This window comes from Prunus mume, linkage group LG6, assembly GCF_029339155.1.
Source record: "Prunus mume cultivar Tortuosa linkage group LG6, ASM2933915v1, whole genome shotgun sequence".
NCBI classification, from domain to species: Eukaryota; Viridiplantae; Streptophyta; class Magnoliopsida; order Rosales; family Rosaceae; genus Prunus; species Prunus mume.
Genome location: NC_142703.1, coordinates 11,528,338 through 11,548,832, shown reverse-complemented (window position 1 = coordinate 11,548,832; position 20,495 = coordinate 11,528,338). Strand labels below are relative to the sequence as shown.

Here is a 20,495-nt window from a genome sequence, read left to right as displayed (position 1 = left end):
CACTCATCTCCTAATAATTATTAAATATTACATGTTAATGATCATGAATCGAATTTAAGTACAATTGGGATAGGGATTATTAAAACCCCTTGTTGACATTTATTTGTCCACCTTTTCACTATGGAGAATCTCATCAAAAACAAAAACAAAAACAAAAACAAAAAAAAAACAATATGCAGAGTAATATTTGCGTACATAATCCCTTATTATTGTGTTTAGATATGGTCAGTTTTTTCTTGTCAGTAATTTAACATGTTATATTCACACACTATGATTATTAGGACCTCAGATTATATCGAATAACGTATAACATGCAGTTACGATTTACAGTTTGACAACATAGTATGTCGAGATATCTGATAAGAAATCATTCCAATTCTTTTTGGATACTTTATCTCTTAAAAGCTTCCTGCTCAATCTCTCATCAATTCATACCTTTCTCTCTGTGCACGTTTTTATCTCTTTTCAGAAGTTGACAAATCTAAAATCTAAACTTGCTATCCACTTCATCGTTGTCTCTTTCTTCCCTGTTGATTGAAAGTGGAATGTAACTCTAGCCTTACTTGTTCTCCATTGCAACTTTTCAGTGCATGAATCTAGTACATTTCTTGTAAAAGGTTGAAGTAATTGGATTAGATATCATAATCAAATTTCTATTTTTAATTACTCTTTCTCTGAGATTAGGTTAAGCAAGCAAGAAATAGCAAGTTGCAAAGTTGTTTTTCTAATGAACAGCATGAAAGAAATACATACACTTACCCCTGTACCTTAGCAAGTTCCTCTGTCTTTTCTTGTATCAAGCTAAGAGCCCATGCAGATGTTGTAGAGGATAGAGATAGTGTTTCTTTCTTGCAATATTCTCTCACCAATAATGGTGATTTCACAACTAAATGAGCATCCAGAAAGGGGCACCATCAGTGCAGATGAAATGGGCAATTCCCATTTTCACAAATAAGCTTTTCTACTCGACACCAAAAACATGCCATGGATACAAATGGCATGTAACTTTGATTTGTACACCACATTACATTTCTCTTAAATCTATTTATTTAAATGACTTCCACACGGATTTATCTTCTTATCTTTTTTGTGTTTATTAAGAGATGTGATCAACAATGCGACTGCAAGCAAAGCCGCAAAGTGATTTCCCAAAAAAAAAATGCCGCAAAGTGATAAAATAATAACAGTGAGACTCTTTTATTTGTTTATTTATTTATTTGTTACTTTAGACCAATAAAGAATTTAGACAGCTGAGTGTCAGGCAAATTTCATAACTAATTGGACACTGACCAGTGACGAACTCATGTTAAAGGGCGAAGACTAGCAAGTGTACAATTGATTAGGTCAGTTTTCATCTTTAAGTTGGCTGAAATATTATATTGTCAGTGGCAATGCCCCCAGTATCTTCACAGAATCAACTTGTTTGGTGAACGAGAAAATGTGGGAAAAGGGAGGGAAATGGTTTTCCTAAAGTGAAAAAAGAAATAAATCCTTCATTAATTGAACTTTTTCTCAGTACTGATACTGAAATGCATATACAAGTATTCTACAACCATCAACAACTGGTTCAGCCTAAACTTCATTATTAATTCCTTTCAGACAAAATAAATAGAGACCAAAAATTGAGCATATTTCGTGAAAAAATAGAATCAGATGATGGAAAGCCTGTGCCGAATGAACAGATGAATGCCAAAACCTGTGCTTATCTCATATCCTGCTGGGGCATGGAATGAAGGTAAAACAAATTGAGTCCAATAATGGTGAGTCTACACTTTAGACTCGCGAAGCTCCGCGTCATTCGATGGACTCTCTGTCATTCCCTCCTTCAATGGTTTCAGATCCTCTTCTGACAGACTGTCTCTTGTAATAGGGAGGGTCTTGGGTTGCTCCACAGCCCAACTGTATACTACCATGCCAAGAACAGCAAGAGCCATTCCAAGCAAGTTTTTCAGTGTGAGCTCCGAATCAAAAAGTAGCCACCCCAACGTCAGGATACACACTGTTTTCATGTGACCTAAAACCTGGAATGAGACAGCTGAGAAACGTCCGATGCAGAGGTACTGGCTGATGTTGCAGAATACCGCTAAGGAGCAGGAGAGTAGTATGAAAAACTGCATTCCACAAAAGCTTCATTAGAATTTTGTTTCTACAAACTCAGAAATTGCAAATTAATATACATAAGAAGCACTTACAAGTGCACTAGAAGACAACTTATACTCCAATAGAACTTTTCCAGTAAGATAATAATCGAAGAACGGACCAAAAACAAGAAGGGAGAGAGCTTGTATTGGAGCTGTCTTGCTGAGCAATTCAAAAGAGCCTATCGAATACTTCTTCTGCAAAGAACCTATTGACTGTTCCTCAAACAACAAGAATGTAAGAGGTCAACCATTATTTCAAGGTTTTTATGCCTACCCTCAGATTCATAGTATAAATAATTTATGTGAAAAATTAAGTAGTGCTCACAATTTGTTGCAAGGATGTACACAAGATAGCCACACAAGCACAGAGGAAACCTTTGGCATTAACTTTCACGTCAGTCACTGTACATATTCCCACACCTACAACCACCACTCCCACAGCCAACTTGACTTCCCTTGCAAAATGTTTTCCATGAAGAATCCATTCCAGCACACATACCACGGGAATCATGCTCAACTTCGATATCTACACGATAATACCATAGAACAAGGTCTGAACTCAGATGGCAACTCTGCCTCAAGCAAAATGGTTAGGCTATTAAAATGTTATTCACCTGATAAAATCCAACAGAGTTAAGCATGAGGCTCAAGTTCATCCCAGTGATTGAGGCATTGGCTACAAGTGAGAACCAAACAAGTTCCCACAAAGGAACATGCTTTGAAGCAGAGTAGCCAGTGGCATTTGACACCAAACCAACCAATGCAGTAACAGAGAAATGGAAGCCAGTCAAAGTTGTAGCTGGAGTAAACAAAATACACTTTCATCAATTGCAGGAAATCAATTTACCAAATAATTCAGTTTATCTGTGTGTTGTGACATAGGCATGCTCTTGCAAACGAGAGAAACTCTCGTGAAATGGGGATAATAATTTTTGTCATCCCCTGCCAAAAACACAATGACACATTCGATAACTTTTCCCCGTTACAAGTAAGTTTTTTTTGCTTTTAAACACCTTTAATGAGATCACCATATGCATCAGGTCATAATCCAAGCCTAATTATGTTGAATTTTAATTTCTTTTGAAATGTAGCTTAGATCTACAGGCAATGATGACAGGTCAAAAAAAGGGCTATACGCATGACAGAAAATTCCATGAGTGGCAAATAATGGTCCAAGCGCACATGGGATATTATTATATTGGAATCTAGTTGAATTTTGGCTCCTTATGTCAGAAACAATAAATTAAAAATACATTTTAAAAAAACAAAAAAATATATGGCATCTGCAAGAATGGAACTGTACCCCAATTCAGGTCATAAAATTAGACAAAACAGACGAAAATGAACTCAGGAAATTAGAGAGGAACCCAATATTCAGGGTTGGAAACGGAACCCAAAATTCATAACAAAGCAAAATACTTTAAACCCATCAATGGTGAGAAGAAGTGAATATGAATTATGAAAAAAAGATGTCTACTTCAGATCTGAAATTAAAAGAAAACACAGTACAGTTAAAAGAAGAAGAAGAAGAGGAACTTACCAAAGCCAAAGCCAAAGCCATGGGGGGACATGAGCTGCTTGTTGGCCATGATAATTCCCACAGAGCTCACAATATTCATGCCCCACGCTCCTACATCAGACACTGAAGACTTCTTCTCCTTCTCCATTTTTTACAAATTCCAAGCCAATCAACCAGAGCAGACAGAATGCCAAGGCTCTGCAGATTTGGGTGGAATTTCTCAAAGACGTTAAACGAATACAAAACAAAAACGCATGAATTCTTTGATCAATAATATGTTACTCTTCCATAATCACACATAGTAAAAGTTATATTGGGATCTCAAAAAGGGTCTGAAGTGGAAGGGAAAAAGACAATTAATTGATTTTGCATACAGAAGAGGAAAGAACTTGTAATTTCCTTTTTCTTAGCAAAAATTTTAAAAATAAAAATAAAAATTCAATCTCTGTAATAATATTAGGTCTTGAAAACTTTTGGGCCTAATTGGGAATCATTTCATGTCATGTTTCTAGTTTTACCTAACCCGATTGTGGAGTTTTTTTAATTTTTTGTATTTCTTTTTAAATTTTATGTATCTCAAGTTTGTGGACCGCACAATCACTTGTTTGGTGTTTCCGAATTGTTTTGTAGTTAACAGTTAGTTTTTACCAACATTTAAAGTTACATTAGAGGAAATCGAACCTAATCGTATCTTAATCGTAACTCATTACCTCTATATTACTAATCTCAAGTGATTCATATTTTAATCCCCTAGTTACAAAACTTATTGTCTTCTCAAGTAGATCTACCAAATTAATTTTTATAGAAAGTCTTTATATAGTTCAACCGAAAATGGCGGTTATGCAATTTTCCCTTTATAAAAAAATGAATTATACTCCTAGTGATACAACATTCCTTGAGCTTTTCTTAATCAACTTGTTTGGTGGCCGAGAAAGTGTGGAAAAGAAAAGAACGGTTTTGCTGATTTCTAACATGGAAAATATTGTTAATGCACACAGTATATATAAATATCCACAGAATAATAATTGGATAAAACAAAAGGTCTAAAACACAATGCATTTCCACCCATTCACTAATATTACTCCAAATATTGGCTACAAGCCTACAACACAATGAAAAAATAAATAAAGCATTAATTAATTGTACTTTTTCTCAACACTGAAATGGATATACAAATATTTTACAACCATCAACAACTGGTTCAACCTAAAATTCATTATTAATTGCTTTCTGACAAAATAAATAGATATTTAAAAAAATTGAACACATTTTGTGAATAAATAGAATTAGATTGTAAGACTCTGCTGCATGAGCAGATGAATGTCAAAACATGTACTTTCTCATATCTTGCAGGGGCATAAGATGAGTCCAAGAAAAAGCTTTTTGCCCTATGGTAAGTCTATACTTTAGACTCGCCAAGCTCTGTGTCTTTCAATGGACTCTCTGCTATTCCCTCCTTCAATGGTTTCAGGTCCTCCTCTGACAGACTGTCTCTTGTGCTAGGGAGGATCTTGGGTTGCTTCTCAGCCTCCACAGCCCAACTGTATACTATCATGCCAAGAACCGCAAGAGCCATTCCGAGCAAGTTTTTGAATGTGAGCTCTGAATCAAAGAGTAGCCACCCCAATGTCAGGACACATACTGTTTTCATGTGGCCTAAAACCTGGAATGAGACTGCTGAGAAGCGGCCAATGCAGAGGTACTGACTGATGTTGCAAAATACGGCTAGGGAGCATGAGAGTAGTATGAAAAACTGCAATTGGACAGAAGCTTCATTAGAAATTTGTTTCCTCATATACACGGCAATTGCAGTTCAGATAAAAGAAGAAGCACTTACAAATGCACCAGAAGACAACTTGTACTCTGATATAAGTTTTCCAGTAAGAAAGTAATCAACGAATGGACCAAGAACAAGAAGGGAGAGAGCTTGGATTGGGGCTGTCTTGCTAAGCAATTCGAAAGAGCCTATTGAGTATTTCTTCTGTAAGGAACCTATTGACTGTTCCTCAAACAACAAGAATGTCAGAGACGAACAATTATCTCAAGGTTTTTATGCCTGATCTCAGATTCATAGTATATATAACTTATAAGAAGGAGAAAATTGAGAAATGCTCACAATTTGTTGTAAGGATGTACACAAGATAGCCACACAAGCACAGAGGAAACCTTTGGCATTAACTTTCACATCAGTCACTGTACATATTCCCACACCTACAACCACCACTGCCACAGCCATCTTGACCTCCCTTGAAAAATGTTTTCCATGAATAATCCATTCCATCATGCATACCACGGGAATCATGCTCAGCTTCGATATCTACACCATAATACCAATGAACAAGGTCAGATCTGAGAAGGTAATTGTGCGGCAAAGGAAATGGTCATGCTAACAGAATGATATTCACCTGATAAAAGCCAACAGAGTTGAGCATGAGACTCAAGTTCATCCCAGTGATTGAAGCATTGGCTACAAGTGAGAACCAAACAAGTTCCCACAAAGGAACATGCTTTGATGCAGAGTAACCAGTGGCATTTGACACCAGACCAACCAACGCGGTAACAGAGAAGTGGAAGCCGGTCAAAGTTGTGGCTGGAGAGAAAAATATACTATCATGAATTGCAGGAAACCGATTTACCAAAGAGTTCAATTACGGTCTTGCAAACACATCTAATGAGATCACCTTACAAATCTAGGTCATAATCCAAGCATAATTGTACGAAATCCTAATTTCTTTTCAAATGTAGCTAGATCTACAGGGAATGATGACAGACACTGAAGGATCCAGGAGAAAAAGCCCACATCGCCCGACTACTAGCTGCTTGCTTGCCTAAGTTCTTTGAGGCATTTTAACAAACACTTTGCCCCCCACCTTATCTACTTTGCACCTCACCCTAGGTACTTTGCCCCAGCCTCAGCCGAGTTAATGGGCAGACCAATGGAGACTCAACCCCTCTCATTTCTCTCTAGATCCGAACCTCTGGTCAGAAAAGGCTAGCCATAACAGTAAATGCCATAAGTGGCAAACAATGGTCCAAGCGCACGTCATATTATATTGAAATCTAGTTGAATTTTGGCTCCTTGTCAAACATGAGTCCAAAAATAATAATTCAATGCGGTTCATCCTCAGGATTATAGCATCTGCAACAATTCAATGTTCTTTGCCCAATTTGGGTCATAAAATCAGATAAAACTGATGAAGAACAATTCAAGGAAGATAAAGGAAACCCAAAATTCATTGAAAGAAAACAAGGAAAATACTATAAACCCATCAGAAGATATTTCTACTCCAGATCTGAAGTTGGAAGAAGAAGATAGAGCAAACAGAGCAAATTGATGCAGTCTCAATATAGTCAAAATTACAGAAGAAGAAGAAGAAGAAGAAGAAGAGGAACTGACCAAAGCCAAAAGCAAAGCCGTGAGGGGACATGAGCTGCTTGTTGGCCATGATAATGCCCACAGAGCTCACAATATTCATACCCCATGCTCCTACATCAGAAACTGGAGACTTCTTTTCCTTCTCCATTTTTTTTCTCAGATCCAAGCTCAAATCAACAAACCGTTTTCTGTTTTTTTTTTCTTTGTTTATGCAACAATATGAAGAGAGGTGGACAACCAAAGCAGACAGAGTTGCAGGCTGCAGAAGTCACTCACCTCCCTCTGAGAGCCAGCAAGAGTTTTTTGAGTTATATAAACATGTACAAAGGCAAAAACCCAATGTAAAAGACAAAGGAGAAGGCTAGGCTATATTGGCTGGCTTCATATTCTTTCTCCTTTTTTTTTTTCCTTTTTTTTTTTTTTTTTTTTGCCTTTGTTGTCTCTCTCGGCAACCAGCATGTTACCCCCATGGTCTTCCCCTCCATTACAATTAATAGATATCAATCTTATAATTATTGACCTCTAAGTAAGGGGGCTTGATAGGATTTACCTCCCTTCCCCTTTCCCAATCTTATTCCAACTTTGGTAAATTTTGTTATAGTAACAAGAAAAACTTCAAGATTCACTCCATTTAATTTGCGATTCTGAATACATGTAATTAGAATCAAGAGATTTTATACATAATAAGATTTAAGTAAAGTTTCATTCGTTTTTATTCAAAGAGAAGAAAGTTTGAACGTATCCTATAAAAATGGCCGGCTCGGTTTTGTTTTGAGAGTTACTAAGATAGGATGGACTAATTTTTACTTGACTAGATAGTTCTAATTTATGTGGATTTTTTGTCTCCAAATCTTGCACTCGAATAATTTAAAGTGATTTTTATATTTACCTCATCTGAATGTTTCCTTTTTTCCCAGCGTTTTACTTACACCTTCAACTCTCTTTTTCACTGTTTCACCTTTTTCTTTTACCAAAGCATAATAAGATTTAAATAAAAGTGAAGTGTTAATTAAATACGAGTGTAAGCATGATTAAAGGAGACACTCCAGAATTTGCCTTTACGTTTCCTGTGCTTTGCCAAATGCTTACTCACGCGTTTATTTTTATTTTTATTTTTTTTATATTTATATATATATATTTTTTGAGTTGAATGAAGGCAATGCAACATGCATGAACAGACAGATGCGAGAAAAATTATAATGAAACACACAATTAGTCCGAAGTGAGAAATTGGAAGCAACCTACGAACTCTCTCTTATGTTTCGAAATTCTCCTCCACAATCCCCAAAAGTCCCCATTTATTATTTCTCTTTAACTCGTTTGACCCGGCACCATGTTTTTTAGGGCCCTAAGATTATCTGGCAGCTTTGCAATATCAGTTGGAAATCATTCCCATCGTCAACAAAGTCTTCAATTATACTATTTTAACAACCCAACTGTGTATGTTTGACTCCGCGTCTTATTATTTCTCTTTTTTTTTTATGTCTTCGCTACCGAGGAGACTTCCATTGAGGGGGAGAGGAATGATAGATTCAATTAGGCATGTGGTTGACGGGGTCTAGTTCAATGAAAAAGGAGTCTTGATTTGCAGGTTAATAATGTCAGTTATGTCAAAGAAAACATCGGGTTAATAATGTCAGTTGTGTCCAAGAAAACATCTTTCTTTTTAACTTTGATAACAAACAAAAAAAAGATACGCAAATGTGGTCATATACATTACGGCGAAACAGTGAGTTTGATTCAACTCGTTGTTTCGAAGTAATTTAGACCCATTCGTCATGAGCTCAAATTTGCAATAGTGGACGTCACTATTTCTAGACTTATGCATGTTAAGGTGCTACATGTTTATCTCTACTGCCTGTTATATGTTTAGGTTCACAATAATTAACATAAGCACATGTTATATCGTCGATTCACCGTAACATCTATCTGGAGAGGAGATATTGCCGTTCATAAACCAGTCATTATTTAAATCACAGCTGATTACAATAGATTTGACATCTACATACATGTCAATCGTACACAATAGAATCACCCACAATGTTTTAATAATAAATTCATACGTTAGCTTGTTCCATTGAAACCCAAAATTTGTTCAACATGTGAAGGAGGCTTAGCATGTCAGTTGATAGAAAGAAACCCAATAATTAATAATGAGTGTCGCTAAACGAACCCTAAAATTAACCGAGTACACCCTATGATCTAAGTACATCATAATATTTTAATTAAAATGTAAAATTAACTAAGTACACCCTATAAAACTACCAAAAATACCCTTAGTACACCCTAATACTTGTAGCATTATTTTATAATTAATTTTCAGCTTGATTTTTTTATTAGTGTTTATAAATTTTTGACTTTTCATATGAATTTATGCTTCTACTAAAACTGTTGACATTTTTTTTGCAATTCCAAATTCCTGCAATCACCACCTATTTCATTAAAAACACAATAGGACAAGCAATCTCTTGATTAGAGTTGAATATGGTTAGTAGGGTGTACTTATTAAAATTATATTTGTTTCACAATTCCATATATCCTTTTTAGTCATTTTATATTAGGGTAAATCAGTAATTCAATATATACTTTTATAGTATGATGTACTCAGTTAATTTTAGGGTTCGTTTAATAATTATAGGCTTGAAAGCCGGTAAGCTAGATAAAACCCAACCCAACTATACTAATTTTGTACCGTTTATTTATTTATTTATAGGATTTTATTATTATTAAGAGCGGCGATGATATATTAAACTTACATACACTAGATGGATGATAGGACTCGAATTCAGGACATGAGTGGAGCCACGTTGAGACCAATGCAGTCCTAAGCCCCCACTAAGTTTTTATTATAATTAAAAAAAGTAGTATGTTGTTGTTGGATAACCCATATTAATTAACATATTTATTTTACCACATGGGGCCCTAGCCAGCCAAACCTACGTTTCCTCCAAGAGTACGCCTTCTTTAACAAACACATTCCCAGAAGTTTTAATAAAACTATTATTATTATATTACCTTTTAACACAAATATTACCTTTGTACACAAATTGCTAAAAAGCAAAGAGATTTTAATCCATTTTTCTATTTCTTGGCAGGAGCAAATTTTCTCATTATTTGTGAGTTTTTCTCTCAAACTCAATATTATATTATCACGTTTTAAAATTAGGTTAATTCATAAATGAATGATTGCTTGGTTGCATATATTGAGAAAAACATTTTTAATAGTACAGATAACATGGTTGTTATGCTACCATTTCAAAATATGAAAACTTGTCAAGGACGATTATGAATTATAATGATTTTTTTTTTGGTCAAAATTATGATCGTAATGAATAGACAATATTATTTTTGATGTTTTGGTTTTTCTTGAGTTCAAATTTTTTATTGTTTATATTTTGTGAGATGCCTCCACACACATAAAATCCTGACTTCGCCACTAATCCAGGACTTTGTGTGATGAAGCAATTGCTCCAAATAACTACACTAGTGGGTACTTTGTTAACTTTATACTATTTATAAGAATGCATGAAGCCAGTGAATTATTCAATCAAGGCCGATAAATAAATATTTATTCAGAAAAACAAATCAAGCCCAAAAAAACCTGCTTTCGATTGGATATCATTTTCATCAGTTTCATTATGAAAAAGAAAATTTTAAATACTCCTTTTTATTCACATTCGAAAGCTCTTTTTCAGTATGCAAGCAAAAAATAAATAAAAAAATAAATTGGTGAAGAGTTGATTTGCCAGCCAAACAATTAAGAAAAAAACAAACCACCTTATCCGGTTGCCTGTCTTTTCTCCTCAATCATTGTGAAGAATTTAGATTGATTTTAGGTGAATGGTTGTGTTTGATAAATAAATAAAACAAAAGGTGTGAATTGCTGTAAGCCAGAAAAGGGAGTGGACCGTTTTCAGCAGCCTAGCACCACCGAATCGACTCACATGCCAAATTCATATAAAATGATCTCATTTATTAAGAGCATATTTATAGTATATACTTTCTAGAAATGCTTTCTTATTTACTACATACACAGAGAATTACACCTATTTTTGGATTATTTATGGAGTTATTTACACTAAGATTCCCTAAGATTTTCGGTGTTTTCACAAATTCTTTGAGGTTTTAGATATTACACGAACATCCCCGGATGTTTCAAATTGTTTTCACATAACCTAACTCGTTTAAGAAAAAATTTCTAAAGACCAATACTCAATTTAATGGAAATAAGACTTCATGTCCAATATAAAAAAAAATCTTATTTGAGTAAAAAAAAAAAAAAAATCTTTTAGATAAGGATAAAAGAAAAGTCTGTTGGCACACACACACGTATGGGCGAGACAAAAATCTATTATAAATAAAAGAGAAGAAGGCAAATATTGAAAAATAAAACGTTAGCCAAAATTTGCCTCTTAATCAAATTACATCACAGACAAGAAACACCCACTCCCCCAATGTATAAGGCAGCCCCATCCAAATTTGGGCTCTCATTGTTTGGGCATTAATTGATAGCAAGGCACATCCAAAATCAATATGCCAAGAGAAGATCCTTCTGTCATTCACCCGAAAAAAAAAAGAGAGAAGAGAAGATCTTTCAATTTTCTCTTGTTTTATTTCATTTGGAATTTGAAAATGCTTTTGTAGAATCACTTTTATTCATAAACAAGTTGTTCTAGAATTTAGAAGAACGTTAAAAATGTATTAAAACTGGTTAGAAAATCAAATGCTTCTTCAGAAAGCGCTTTGTGACCCATCAAGTTTTTCTGTCAAGCACTATCGTAAGTGCTTTTAGTTGTCTGAGAGAGTTTATAGCTCTTTCAAAAGCATGCCCACAAGCCTTCAGTTGTTAAGAAGCGCTTTTAGCACTCTCAAACAGGCCTTAATTAGAGAAATCCAATCCAATCCAACAGGGCTAAGCCTTTGTTGAGGTAGTATTAGTCTGAAAATGTGTAACCAATACCAAAATATTCTTTTCATTATTATTATTTTTTATTTACCCACAAGTCAAATGAAATAGCAAAAGTAATAAATTAATAATGAAGCTACTTTGTCATATGCCACACAACACATTCCATGTCTGCCATCAAAACGTTTATGTTGTTGAACAAATTCTAGCAATGTAGGAACCAGAAAAGGCAAAAGATAACATGGACAAAGCATAAAGTTGTGGTGCTGATTACATCTCCTCACGCTGCTGCTGATCCAAGCCACAGATTGGATCCAAAATCCCAAACCGACATACGCCTAACATCCCAGAACTGCAGCATATGCCTCCATGACTTTTATGAAATTACAGGAAGGCATCCTTCTCGAGCAACTTTAGCACATCGTTTTGGCTGTTCAGCTTCGCAACGTCGATCGGAGTCTTTCCATCCATGTTCTGGAGAGTGCTGGAGATGCCAAAAACAAAACGATTTAAGTACTAGTAAGCGTAATAGAATGGCTCGAAATTAAAAGATTAAGGAACAAATGTGTCTCTTACACAGCAGCGCCATTCTCTAATAGAAGAGCCACACATTCCTTCCTGCCATAACCGGCTGCATAATGAAGCGCCGTGTTCTTGTTCTTATCCAGAGCGTCCACTCTTGCTCCAGCCTCAAGAAGTACTTGAGCACACTTCACCTGCAATGAAATGAAATGATATGTATCTAAATACCTCCATATATCAAAAGCAGAAAACCATTTATAGAACTCTATCACCCCGACTCCTTTTTATTCATGCATGCATTTCTTCCAAAAATTGGTTTTCGCAGTACCTCGTATTGGAACTGCACGACTACCCCATATGCACGGAAGGTCCATCATCACCCAATGATAACAATTATTGGCTTCGCAGATAAAAGTGAGTAAAATGACAGGGGAAGCCACACTTATAAAGATTATCATACCTCACCATATCCACAAGCAAAATGCAGTGCTGTCCTTCCTTCTGAATCTTCCTCATCCTTGTCAGCACCAGAGGCTAGGGCACTTTTCAAACCCTAATTGACAGAGTGAAAACATAAAACACTTGCACATCTGATAACTTGGACCAAACACATACAAAATATACAAATTAAAGTTTACCAGGGAGGCATATTTCCTGATACAGAATTCTAAAGTAATAAGAATAGTGCAAATATCTAATTCATAGTACAACAGAAAATACAAACCCCTCCAACAAAACTAACAGGCCTAATTAACATGAAAAGTTTGCGGTAGAAAAACATGAGTTTGAAAGAAAAGTTTTAAACAATATAATGTAACTCTTTACCAGGGTACCACAATACTATCCAGGCAAGATGATTGATTCTCCAGATTCGAGAGTATTATGGTACCCTGGTAAAGATTTGCGAATAATTTTCTGATTTAAATTAAAAGAATGACATTTTCCATTAATCATAATCATTTTTCAATTGCAGAATTTCTTATTAACAATTAGAGCCAACCAAATGGCACATGAAGAGGATAGGATCAGATAATGGTTTGTTCTACCTCCACATCACCAACACTAGCAGTGTGATGAACGATTGATTCATCCTCATTTCCAGCATCTTCTACTTCTTCTGGTCCAGAATTGTCAGCAGAAGTAGCTGCATCTCCTGGAACTGCAAGACCCATTGCTTCTCCCAACTTCTGCAAAACCTCTTTATCATTCCAGTATCTGAAACAGCAGAATTTCCTCTTTAGCTCAACCAAAGTCCACAATCAGTTAAATGAAACCACAATACCATGTGCCAAGACGGAAAAAGTAATAGCTCAACCATCCTACAAAAAAAAAAAAAAAAAAAAAACTAGCTTTACTTACCTCATCATGGCAGCTGGACCACCAGTCTCTATCTCTTCTAAAATAGGCTTCAAAGAAGGATCTTCTTTGATACGTGACATACGTTCCTCAAGCTGATCTTTGTTTGTTGGATTTGCGAAACTCTCGAGCATGGTATTCATAGATGGATCCTGGGGTAGCAAAATTAATAAGATTGAAATTCTACCGACCAGGCAACTTCCTTGTATAACACGACGAATAAAACAAGAATTCATACCTGCATCAATGCATTACCGAGGCGCTCAGCCATGGTCATGAATTGAGGATTCTGCATAACCTGTTGCATGGTGGAATAATATTGTTGGCTATCAAACTGAGGGACACCCTCATCAATTGTTGCACCTTGAAAAGTTTTCTGAAGTTGGTCTGCCATCTGGTTGAATGAAGGATCTTTTGCTATCTGTTCAGCTAGTTCCTTAATGCTTGGATCCTGTGCATATCGCATATAGGACAGTTGTTAGCTCAGAGACTGACTGAACTTCAGAACTCATACTCTCAACTCGTGAGAACAAAAATAAAATAACATATAAACATAACACCAAAAAGAAAGTGTAAGGTACATGAGTACTTGAGCCATTATATAAAGGACCAAAATTTAAAAAATTCCATTTTGACTAGCCTCTTGAATTTTGGACAAAATTTTAATACTTTTTCCTCATCATCAAATTTGGCTCACCCAGACATTAAGGCTTTTCATGCCATTGGACCCAGGGTTGGCACACCAACACCCAATTTACCATCGAGGCATGATGTCCTGCCAGCATCCAGCTTACCCCCATTCTATAAACAATTCAATTTTTTTCGGGGAGAAAGCCTATGTGCAGTGGGGGAGGATGAGGGAGAGTTTAATAGATATATATTGTTTACTACTAATTGATCAAAAGAAACTTCTATCCTACAAAAATTTATTCTTCATATGTAATGCAAAGAAAGGACTCCTTTTCCTTCATTCCCAACTCAGTCGTTCAAATGTTTTTAAAACTCAAAAAGGCAATAAAAGTGTGACATACATTCAGCAAGCCAGTCATGGCAGAGAAATCAAACGGATTGGGAGCAGCAAATCCGGCTTCTGGAAGTTGGAAAGGGGCAGCTCTTGTTTGTCCTGACTGTGAATCTCCAGAGGAAGTTTCAGACTTGGGACTTTTGACCTCTGTTTCAGATTTGGAGCTTTTGTTCTCTGTTGAAACTGGATTTTCGCCTGGGAAAGATAAGATAACCATGAGAACCGCATACTCAAAATCTTAACGTCCGTGTATTTGACACCATTTTCATCCAGTCGTGATGAAACAATTATCTAACCAACCAATTATCAAGCTCCACTATAACAAAACACAGTAGATTAAAATGAAACCAATTTACTTGTACTGTGTTAAGAACAGGCATAACCCCAAATCATATAGTTTAAATATTCCTCCAGATTTTTAACAACAGGATAAGGATAACTACAGTATATTCTATGACAATAATCACTTTCATGAAGCGAAATATAGGCATTAGTACAACAAAACCCTCAATTTCCCCTACGCAAGTGAGAAACATGAAACCATACAAATTGCATCACCATTCAACTCTACCCTCGGAGCTATAAATCTGAATCAAAAACCAATTCATAAAATTTCCTCCGCTAGGCTACTGTAGGAAGCATCCTTTGATCAAAACTTGAAAATCAAAACAAATTAAACACTAAACTCTCCAAGCTTTTTCTATAACCTGAAAATAAAGGAAAAAGAAGAGCTCTCTCTATTAACCCCTAATCCCAATCCCACTCCCACTGTTCTACATCCAATCCCAATCCAGCTCCTATATAGAGAGGTTCCAGATCAATCAAACTCAGCAGAACTACAGAAATCCAGCTAAACATGAATTGCTAATTCAAATCAATACACAACCAATACAATTAGCAGTGTGACACAACGTAGCAGCATACCAGCCGCAGGCAAATCCTTTTGCGCAGAAGCCATTGGAGCACCTAAATCGACCAAGAAACAGAGCAATCACCAATCAGAAACCAATCGAAGATCAAAACTGAAACAACATAAATACACAAAATTGTGTACAAGCGATTGGGGCAAGTGTGAATTTTTCGAACCTGATCCTGATGCGATGAGGTAGATTGAAGTGGAAGAGTGAAGCAGAGGAGGTCCTTCGGAACACGCAAAGAAGCGAATACTTCCGAGACTTGAAGAAGTTAGAGAGAGAGAGATCCTCGCTCGCTATGGCGATTTCACAACCCTATTGAGCTATTGACTACTGTGAAAAATGGATTTTGGCGAGTTTATAGTTTTTATATATTATATATATATATACATATATATATATCTGCAAGTAATCTACATATCTATCTATCAGCTGCGTACCACCGATGTCTGTGCACCACTCAGTGGGCCATCTCAATCCTCATCTTCCCAATTCCCAAATGAATGGCTCTTGCCATAAGACCAATATAATTACTCTTTTGCCTTGGGCTTCTACAAGCAAATAATGACCCACTGTGTTAGCCCAATGTTTGGGGACTTGGGCTAAAGAAAGTACAAAAGAATGTGCATTGCTAGGTAAAAGAACATACACCCTGTTTGTTCCTTTTCTTTTTGTCACATGACTAAGGACTTGTTTCGGATTGCTTCTCTAGGAAGCACTTCTACTCATAAGCACTTATTTATTTATTTATAATAAAAATATTAAAAAATTTATAAGAAATCCAAGTGTTTCATGGATAAGTCTCATATCTAGAAAACGTTTCTATGATCCAGAAGTACTTCTAAACTTTTGGTTGTTAGAAAGTAATTTTAGCCCTTTCAAAATCATTCCCAACACATACCCTAATCATACGAGGATCAAACAAGATTTATATCACAATTATAAAAAATTTCTCATTCATGTTGGGATCATCAAATAATATATTAGTAAGTGAAGGAAAAGCTAGACGACTAACTATGTATTTGCGATTCAACATTTGAATGCGACTCAATATTTTACTTGTGAACATACTTGTCAAATAATGTGTAAGTTTTGACAATCATTTAACTTTTTGACGAGGGAGAAAAACCTCATTAAAATAATTTGTTGTCCCTTTTATCTTGTATGTTTGTAGGTCACCAAAATGACTATGATTGAGGTTGAAATGGAAAAGATGTTATCATAAACCCAAAGTTTTAAGTTTTCTTGTTCACTCTAAAAGGTTGAAGCTTTATTACAAGTTAGCAAAATACCTTGCTTTTCAGCCATAAGGAAGAAAGGTATCTCTACTTTGAGAATTCCTGCCAAATAATTTGTGTAGAATTAGGGATTGTTGACAGGACTTGCCCGAATTCCTTGGAACCCAGTGCAGTGTGGAATTCCGACATTACCCTATGTCGGGCCCACTTCCACAGATTTGTCTTGGCTTCCGAGGAATCTGTCAATATAATATCGAGCTACTCTCTGTGTGGTGCGAGTGTCTTGACGAGGACGTCGGGCCCTAAGGGGTGGATTGTAACGTCCACATCGACCAACGGAGAAATGGTGATGTGCTTTATATGTACATGCCCGCCTTATAGGAACTCCGAAGTTAAGCGAATTGGAGGCTAGAGCAATCCCAGGATGGGTGATCCACTGAAAAGTTGCTCGTGAGTTCCCATAAATAAAACCGTGATAGCAGAGAGGGGGGCCCAAAGCAGAGAATATCGTTCTAAGACAGAGTCGATCCCAAGATGTGACAATTGTTTAGGCCAACAAGGAAAATTTGTGTAACACTAAGTAAGTTCTTACCTTACATCATCTTGTTACACCATACAAACACTGCTTAAGGTTACTTGGGCTCATGGCACTCAAGAATTTAAATGGTAATTTAGTATACGTATCATCCAAAAAAAGCTAAGAAATTTCCCATTATACCCCTTGATGTATTGATCAATAAGAAAAGAACTAACATGATAATGGTTAGCACCTCCCTTTGACAGACGTCATTGAAAACATTCAGAAATTTCCTTTTGAAAAAAAATTATTTTTTATTTTGCTAAGAGTTGCCTTTTAAAAAATTAGAATGATGTATATGGTAAACTATTCAAAATACAAAAGAAATTCAAGATTACATTAATAAAAGGAAAATACTTTTCTTCTTATCATGTAAGTAGAAGTTCTTGCATTCCAGCCAATAGCAATGTGACATGTGTGCTTACGTTTTTCCTTTTATCTTTTTTATGAATTATTTTTGCATATGTGTCAAATTATGATTCGTAGAGAGGAGGAGTATTTCTTTACAAGAAAGTAGTAGGTAAGCAGTATTCTTAATAATAAAAAAATATATAAATAAATAAATAGTTCAAGGCAGGCCAGAACCAGCCCAAGTCTTCCAGCCCATGTACATTGTTTGGGTCTAAGAACTTGTCATCTCTCAGAGAGTCTCCAGTTTCATATGACAAGCCGGCAAATCCCTTGACCAGGTAGGATCAGAATTTACGAATATCCCAAAGAAAAGAGACAACTTGGGTCTGGTATTGGCAGCAATTATTTCAATGAATCGGAGGAAAGTTGGGTCTGATCTTGGGTGAGTGAGGATGTCCCAAGCTGAAGTGTCCTATAGGTAATTTTCCAATTCCATTGTTCTGAATCTGAATCTGTTGTCATTTCATTTCTTCACCCAATTTGAATCCTTTGTCAAAGTTTCATGTTAATCTTCTCACTCTAGTAACTTTTGTTTTCAAAGGTGGGGACTTGGGATGAACCCAAAAAGTTACTTGCATTCATTTGTGATGAAGATGAAGGTTTGACCTTTCATCAGTCTAATCTCATTGGGTCATAGGGTGTTTCCCAAAACTTGATTCTAGTACTTTATGAAGTACCTTTAAATAAAGTTTAAAGGCACCTTGTTTAGTAAAATTGAACATTGCCCAAATGTGCATGATCTGCTATCTTTATTTTGTTTTAATGGGTGCCAGAACTTGATTGTTATACTGAAATTGGATCTTTTGTTTTTGTTTTTTGAATTCATTACAGCTGTGGGTCTTGTGCATACCCTCTGAACTTGTCATCTTTAAATCGTTTGACCTCTGGTTCTGGCATTGGCTCTGAGTATCAAAAGTCCGTCAAGAAAGGTTTTATTTCATTCCTCACAGTTGATCTTAGTCGGTTCACGCAGGTTGATGAGGTAAACTGTTTTCCTGTCTCTTGGGGTCGTTATCGTTCAAAGACTAAACTCCTCTGCCGTAAATGTGGGGTTCATATTGGTTATGGTTATGGAGACTCTTCTGCTCTTTGTGGTTTTGACTCTCCCAACTCATCTACTTCAGCTTACAGAAAGTTCACTGTAAAAATACGAGCTCTACAGCCTTCTGAAGAGTGCTAAGATGCAACCTACTTGTAGTTCTAGTACTAATGCTCTTACTTCCATCATGGACCTTCCAGATGATTGTCTCGTTTTTATTTTTCAATGCCTTGATTCTAGTTCTGACCGCGAATCCTTTGGCTTGACTTGCCATCGCTGTCTTCGTATTCAAAATCTTAGCCGTCGGTCCTTACATTTTCAATGTTCATTCAGACAGCTTGACATTTCCTCATTATCACATTCAAATAACCATGTTAACATCAACACCTATCATCTCCATAGGCTGCTTACTCGCTTTCAGCATTTACACTCATTGTCCTTATCTGGCTGCACAGAGCTACCTGATTCAAGCTTGGACCATTTGGTAAATTATGGGTCAAAGTTGCACACCCTTATTCTGGAATGTTGTTTTCGTATTACTAATCATGGGTTGTCTGTGGTAGCTACTGGTTGTCCATCATTACAAGTGATCAGCCTTTACCGTTGCCAAATTTCTGATTTTGGGTTAGAAAGTTTGGCTAATTCTTGCTCAATTTTAAAGGATGTGAATCTCTCTTACTGCTATTTTATTACTGATCATGGGTTAAGAGCTCTTTCACAAGGCTGTCGTCAACTTCAGGCAGTTAAGATATCACATTGTAAGGGCGTAACTGGTATTGGCTTTAAAGGTTGTTCATCAACTTTAGCTTATGTAGAAGCTGAATCATGTAAGCTCAAGTCAGAGGGCATTTCGGGAATTGTAAGTGGAGGTGGGATTGAATATTTAAATATATCCGGTTTAATCTTGTCCAATGGTGTAAATGGTTTGGCAACAATTGGGAGTGGATTTGCCTTCAGCCTTAAAATTCTTAACCTTCGGCAGTGCAGAACTGTTGGCGATGAGTCTATTGTAGCAATTGCAGAAGGTTGTCCGCTTCTTGAGGAATGGAACTTGGCATTGTGTCATGGGGTCAGGATAGTTGGTTGGTCTTCTATTGGGATGAATTGTCACAAATTGGAGAAACTCCATGTGAACCGGTGTCGGAGTCTATGTGATGCTGGATTACTGGCTTTGCAAAATGGTTGCAAACAGCTCTCTGTTCTGTACATGAACGGTTGTTCTAGGATTACTTCAACAGCAATAGAGTTGTTCAAATGTTATAGGAGTGATGTTACCATCAAGGAAGAAGAAAAAATGTGTATAGGGGCTTATGTGGGCATTTAGATTATATTGGACGAAAAGAAATTTGACTTATTTGACATGAAAATGTCTATGATATCCTTAAAGGAGTTGTAATTTTTCTAAATATTTATTGAATTGATGATGAAATTAATTTTACAGTACAGTGTTCGGTGGATTAATAAGTATTTGA

The 20,495-nt window shown here is 36.1% G+C and overlaps 5 protein-coding genes across 5 annotated transcripts; 2 read left to right on the top strand and 3 right to left on the bottom strand.

Annotated features, from left to right (window-relative positions):
• Positions 1 to 1,473: 1,473 nt before the first annotated feature.
• On the bottom strand, positions 1,474 to 4,032 carry LOC103334652 (UDP-rhamnose/UDP-galactose transporter 1-like). The gene is made up of 5 exons (XM_008237628.3): positions 3,682 to 4,032; positions 2,756 to 2,940; positions 2,467 to 2,667; positions 2,193 to 2,354; positions 1,474 to 2,111 (listed from the first exon to the last, which is right to left on the bottom strand). Exons 1-5 carry the CDS (start codon positions 3,806 to 3,808, stop codon positions 1,767 to 1,769), a joined length of 1,020 nt encoding a protein of 339 aa, XP_008235850.2. The 5' UTR covers positions 3,809 to 4,032; the 3' UTR covers positions 1,474 to 1,766.
• Positions 4,033 to 4,704: 672 nt separating this feature from the next.
• Positions 4,705 to 7,383, bottom strand: LOC103334653 (UDP-rhamnose/UDP-galactose transporter 1-like). Its single transcript, XM_008237629.3, has 5 exons — positions 7,058 to 7,383; positions 6,066 to 6,250; positions 5,777 to 5,977; positions 5,498 to 5,659; positions 4,705 to 5,413 (listed from the first exon to the last, which is right to left on the bottom strand). The coding sequence occupies exons 1-5, from the start codon at positions 7,182 to 7,184 to the stop codon at positions 5,060 to 5,062; spliced, it is 1,029 nt and encodes a 342-aa protein (XP_008235851.1). The 5' UTR covers positions 7,185 to 7,383; the 3' UTR covers positions 4,705 to 5,059.
• Positions 7,384 to 12,045: 4,662 nt separating this feature from the next.
• AKR2 (ankyrin repeat-containing protein 2) lies at positions 12,046 to 16,142 on the bottom strand. The gene is made up of 9 exons (XM_008237630.2): positions 15,931 to 16,142; positions 15,769 to 15,810; positions 14,852 to 15,039; positions 14,059 to 14,271; positions 13,824 to 13,972; positions 13,511 to 13,679; positions 12,925 to 13,017; positions 12,519 to 12,658; positions 12,046 to 12,426 (listed from the first exon to the last, which is right to left on the bottom strand). Exons 2-9 carry the CDS (start codon positions 15,800 to 15,802, stop codon positions 12,327 to 12,329), a joined length of 1,086 nt encoding a protein of 361 aa, XP_008235852.2. The 5' UTR covers positions 15,803 to 15,810; positions 15,931 to 16,142; the 3' UTR covers positions 12,046 to 12,326.
• Positions 16,143 to 18,170: 2,028 nt separating this feature from the next.
• Positions 18,171 to 20,461, top strand: LOC103334723 (uncharacterized protein At4g08330, chloroplastic-like). Its single transcript, XM_008237699.3, has 2 exons — positions 18,171 to 18,402; positions 18,816 to 20,461. Exons 1-2 carry the CDS (start codon positions 18,377 to 18,379, stop codon positions 19,162 to 19,164), a joined length of 375 nt encoding a protein of 124 aa, XP_008235921.2. The 5' UTR covers positions 18,171 to 18,376; the 3' UTR covers positions 19,165 to 20,461.
• On the top strand, positions 19,166 to 20,461 carry LOC103334656 (RNI-like superfamily protein). Its single transcript, XM_008237631.2, has one exon. It carries the CDS (start codon positions 19,166 to 19,168, stop codon positions 20,345 to 20,347), a length of 1,182 nt encoding a protein of 393 aa, XP_008235853.2. The 3' UTR covers positions 20,348 to 20,461.
• Positions 20,462 to 20,495: the final 34 nt, after the last annotated feature.